At 38.5% G+C, this 4,377-nt stretch overlaps 1 protein-coding gene across 1 annotated transcript; it reads left to right on the top strand.

The window, feature by feature from the left end:
- Positions 1–2,703: 2,703 nt before the first annotated feature.
- On the top strand, positions 2,704–3,384 carry LOC110900166. The gene has a single exon (XM_022147073.1). It carries the CDS (start codon positions 2,704–2,706, stop codon positions 3,382–3,384), a length of 681 nt encoding a protein of 226 aa, XP_022002765.1.
- Positions 3,385–4,377: the final 993 nt, after the last annotated feature.

Raw genomic sequence — 4,377 nt, forward strand, 5'->3', positions numbered from 1 at the left:
CCTCAATTATACAATTTGTTTGTCTATAAATACGTATGTGCACCTAATGACGTATAGACAAGACTTATACAAATTAATTTCAAAGGGCTTAACTCAGTCATTTTGGTCTTAAATTTACGTATGTTTTGATTTGGGGTTGTAACATGATTAATGGGGGTCTTGAGTTGAAAATAAATCAATGACTGTATTTTTCTGTTACAGTTTCAATTTGAAACATTAATTAATGTTATAACTTGGCCAAACTTACTTATGCTTATAACAAATGATCACTCAGCCAAGTGGGAGAATGTTAGAAATAACCCGTTCATGTGGCCTAACGGATCATTTGAGTAACGTTGCCAATATGACACAATTACAAGTTCCTAACATTTACTTGATGGAAGTAATTGTTATAAGTTAAAGGGACTCTACGATTTCCCTTTAGATGCCTTTAATAGAGAGAATACCAAGAGTTTATAACCAACCATGATTTATGATCATAATTATAGATCATTAGTGATAGTAGTCATGATTTATAAATAGTTATATAAAGAACTCTTTTAAGAACACCAGAACTACACTTTCTCTCATCATCCCATCAAGACTAAGGCACCATAACGGGAATCATGGCTTCATCATCATCGTCTACGAAGATAATCATTCCCACAAGTAAGTGCCTATAATTTCATGATCATAATTATGTAAGGTAAGGCTTGAATAAACATGATTAGGGTTCTATGTTTTAACCCATGTTTAAAGATATAATCAACAAATACTAGCAATAAGAAGCTTATGTATGGTTAGAAAAAGCTTACAACTTTGTACAAGGTGATTAAGAAGATTAAGAGGAGATTAGGCCTCCAAGAACTCCCTTAAGTGCTCCTTATGCTTAACCCATGTGTATATACCCTTGTAATGGCTAGATTATGTGAAAAATGAGGTGTTTATGGAAATTTTATGGTGGCTCTTGGGTGTTCTTTGTTTGGCCAAAACCAAAGAAGAAGGAGATGGGATTTTTTGTCTTTGAATGTGGTGTAAAAATAAGTGAAGGATGGTGTTAGATCATGTTATAAATTTTCAAGATATTATAACTTTAAAGACCATACTTCCCATTTCTTATACCATACATACAATCTCTTATTTTAAACATGAAATCTAGTGGGTGGGACCCACTTTGACTGATTTCATAAAGGGGGGGGGGGTAAAGTGTAACATTTTTATAAAATATTTAAATTTATTAGATATTTTAGTGATTAAATAAAGTTTGGTGATTAGGTATTTAATTGCACCATTAAGGTGTTATTAAGGATTCAGATTGTTAATCGACCTTAACTAATTCACTAAACTAGTAGAAATTGCATTTCGACGCTTTAAATGTCTTCCGTTTGGTCGTCGCCGAGTTTACGGCACTTTTGCGTTGTACCGACGAAATTTGTCGCAAGTTGTTATTCCACCGTCAAGCGATGTATGAAGTGATTCCGAGTCCCAAAATAGGCTTAACTAGTTCACCATGTCTTTCGTTTAGTTGTTTTGACTTCGAAAATATTATTTTCTAGCTTGTCGGTTCAAAAACGGACAAGTTGTGGGGGTTGCGACGCAGCACCGAAAGCTTATGTTTCGGGCACCCCATTAGTATCCTCATGTTGTTTTCATAAGTTTGTTAACATATGTCATAGTTCTGGAGTCTCGGAAATGCTAAATTATAGATTCGGACGAGTTAAAATTGTCATATTTTTAGCGAATCCTAGTCAATACAGGTGAAAGAATTGATTCGGAATTCAATCTGACTTAGAAAGAGCAAAATATTAAGGTTTGGGTTGAAGAAAGCTCCGGGCATTGGCATCTGGCGTTCCTGGATGAGGAGGTTTCGGAGCTGGGTTCTCCCGGAAGGTCGTCAGAGTATGGTGATTCTATCTCCGGTGAGCAGAATTCCAATAGTTGCATGGATGGTGTGCCAACTCCGTGCATGGGAAACCCAAAGGACTTTACGTCCTCAAATGTTGAGGAGGAAGTGCAGGTGTATGGGTTGCATGGGGACCTGAATACGCATGCCTACGTAATCAATGAGGATAGAGATAAAATGGGACCGGATATGCCAAAAGGTGACGTTATTGAAGATCACAACATGTCGGAAGTCGGAGAGGTGTTGAGGAGTAACGGGAAGAATGTGAACGGGTTTGTTTTGGAAACTCTACTGACGTGCATGGGGAAACAAACGTCTCTTCATTCTCCTAAAGTGTTGGTAGGTGCGCATGGGGAAGCATCTAATGGGGATCAGGAAAAGGAGTCTGACGTTGACAGTGAGGTGAGAGAAAATAACGAGGCTGTTGAACTAGGGGGTGGGCCGGGTAATCTACTTTTGGGGTCTGGAGCGAAGCCCATTAGACCTAGTTTTATTACATCTAGGCCCAAAAATAAGAAAACGAAAAATAAGCAGGCCCAAACCTTTGTGACACCTTACCTAAACAATTCAACAGTAGATGTGGATGTTTCAGATCCTTTCAACATTGAGGAGATCATTAGGATGGAGACTGAGGAAGATAGGGGGCCGGAGGTAAATCCAAGAGATTTATCGCAAATAGAGTCGGTTCCGGATCAAGGCCTCGGAATTGAAAATGAAGTCGCTAGTACACTCCTAGGTGCTCGGCTTAGTATAGAGGTCAGTGGGTTCGAGAATCATGTGAAGAAGATTGTTAGTGGGGAAATGGAGGCTAATGTTCGTCAATGAATTTCTTATTTATCAATTTAAACGGGGTGGCAGCGGCAAATAAGGGTTATTGGATGCGGAATTTGAAGAGAAAGCTGAAAGTGGATGTCATAGGTCTGCAGGAGACTCGCCAGATGGGGTTGTCGGATATTGATCTTCGTCGCTTCTGGGATAGCTCGAGTATGCAGTCGTGTGTGGTGGATTCAGTGGGTAGATCAGGGGGGCTCGCTCTGATGTGGAATCCGACTGTTTTTTCTGATGCTTCGACTCTCAAGAATCAGAGGTTTCTGTTGGTTTCTAGTAAAATCAGAGGTATTGAAGGCAGTCTTAACATGATAAATCTTCATGCCCCCAATGATGCCAGTCAAAGAAGACTGTTTTGGAATAAAATTGCTGAGTTAATTAGTCAACGAAGTGGTTTGTGGATTTTGTTCAGTGACTTTAATGATGTTCGGGAAGAGAATGAACACGTTAACTCCAGATTTGATCGAGGTGCGATAGATGCGTTTAATGAGTTTATCAACACGGCTGGCCTTCTGGAATATCCGTTGACAGGGGGTAAGTTCACCTACGTTTTGGGTCATGCTGATGTTAAAATGAGCAAACTAGATAGATTTTTAGTGAATGATGAGTTCCTAACCAGTGGCCGCTGGCTAAAGTGGAAGTCTAGGACAGAGGTGCCTCTGATCATTGTCTGATTTCCCTGTCTTGCAATCTGGTAGATTTTGGACCTATCCCGTTTAAGTTCTTTAACTCTTGGTTGGGGGACAAGAATGTGACATCTATGCTTGTGTAATCATTGTATAACTCTGAACAGTTCAATTATCAATAAAACAATGTGATTTGATCCCAATATTTGTTTATTTATGTTTTACATTTTGCACATTTTGATTTTGTTTGATTTTAAACTTTAAATCGCTTTCTAGAAAGTTATACGCAAATTGATGTGTAAACGTAATCAGTTTAACACGAATACACTCTGGAATAGCAACATAAGCTTAACATACCTTAAATAACCTTTACATAACTTAGAAATAAGTTTTAAAGGGTTTGGTATGGCAAAAACAAGTTTATTCGATCACAGGGACTATTTGCGACAAACTTCAAAAGTCTGCCGATTCGTATAGTAACGTACACTCCGGAACATGATCATAAGTTAAACATACCATAAATATCCTTTACATAGCTTAGAAATAAGCTTTGAGGGGTTCGGTGTGCAAAAATAAACTTATTTGATCAGTAGGGACTAAAAGCGTCAAAAAGTGCATAAGTTTGCATTTACGCGCATGTCTTACGTTCTGAACATATTCGGACATCCAAAAAATTTTGTAATCATTAAAATCTTTTATTTTAGTGATAGGAATGTAAAAATACCATTCGTCGCGCAATTTGGATCGTTTTTTGCGTCCATTCGAGTTTCGTCGTAATTAACCGAACAACGCAACCATACAGCCAAACGAGCCGACATCCGTGACATTTTTTAGCATAATTCAAGTTGAATATACTTTAACTTCATCATGGAGCTTGAAAATGGGTTTGACGGGTGTTAGAAGTGCCAAAACGCGTCAAAACACACAAAGGGACCAAAACTGCCAAGTTTCAAAACTAGCTGGTCTGCAGGTCCTATATGGACCGTATGCACTCCCTTACGGTCCGTAAGGAGACCCTAGATCAGCATAAACCAGTTTCTC

Source organism: Helianthus annuus, chromosome 4 (genome assembly GCF_002127325.2).
Source record: "Helianthus annuus cultivar XRQ/B chromosome 4, HanXRQr2.0-SUNRISE, whole genome shotgun sequence".
NCBI classification, from domain to species: domain Eukaryota; kingdom Viridiplantae; phylum Streptophyta; class Magnoliopsida; order Asterales; family Asteraceae; genus Helianthus; species Helianthus annuus.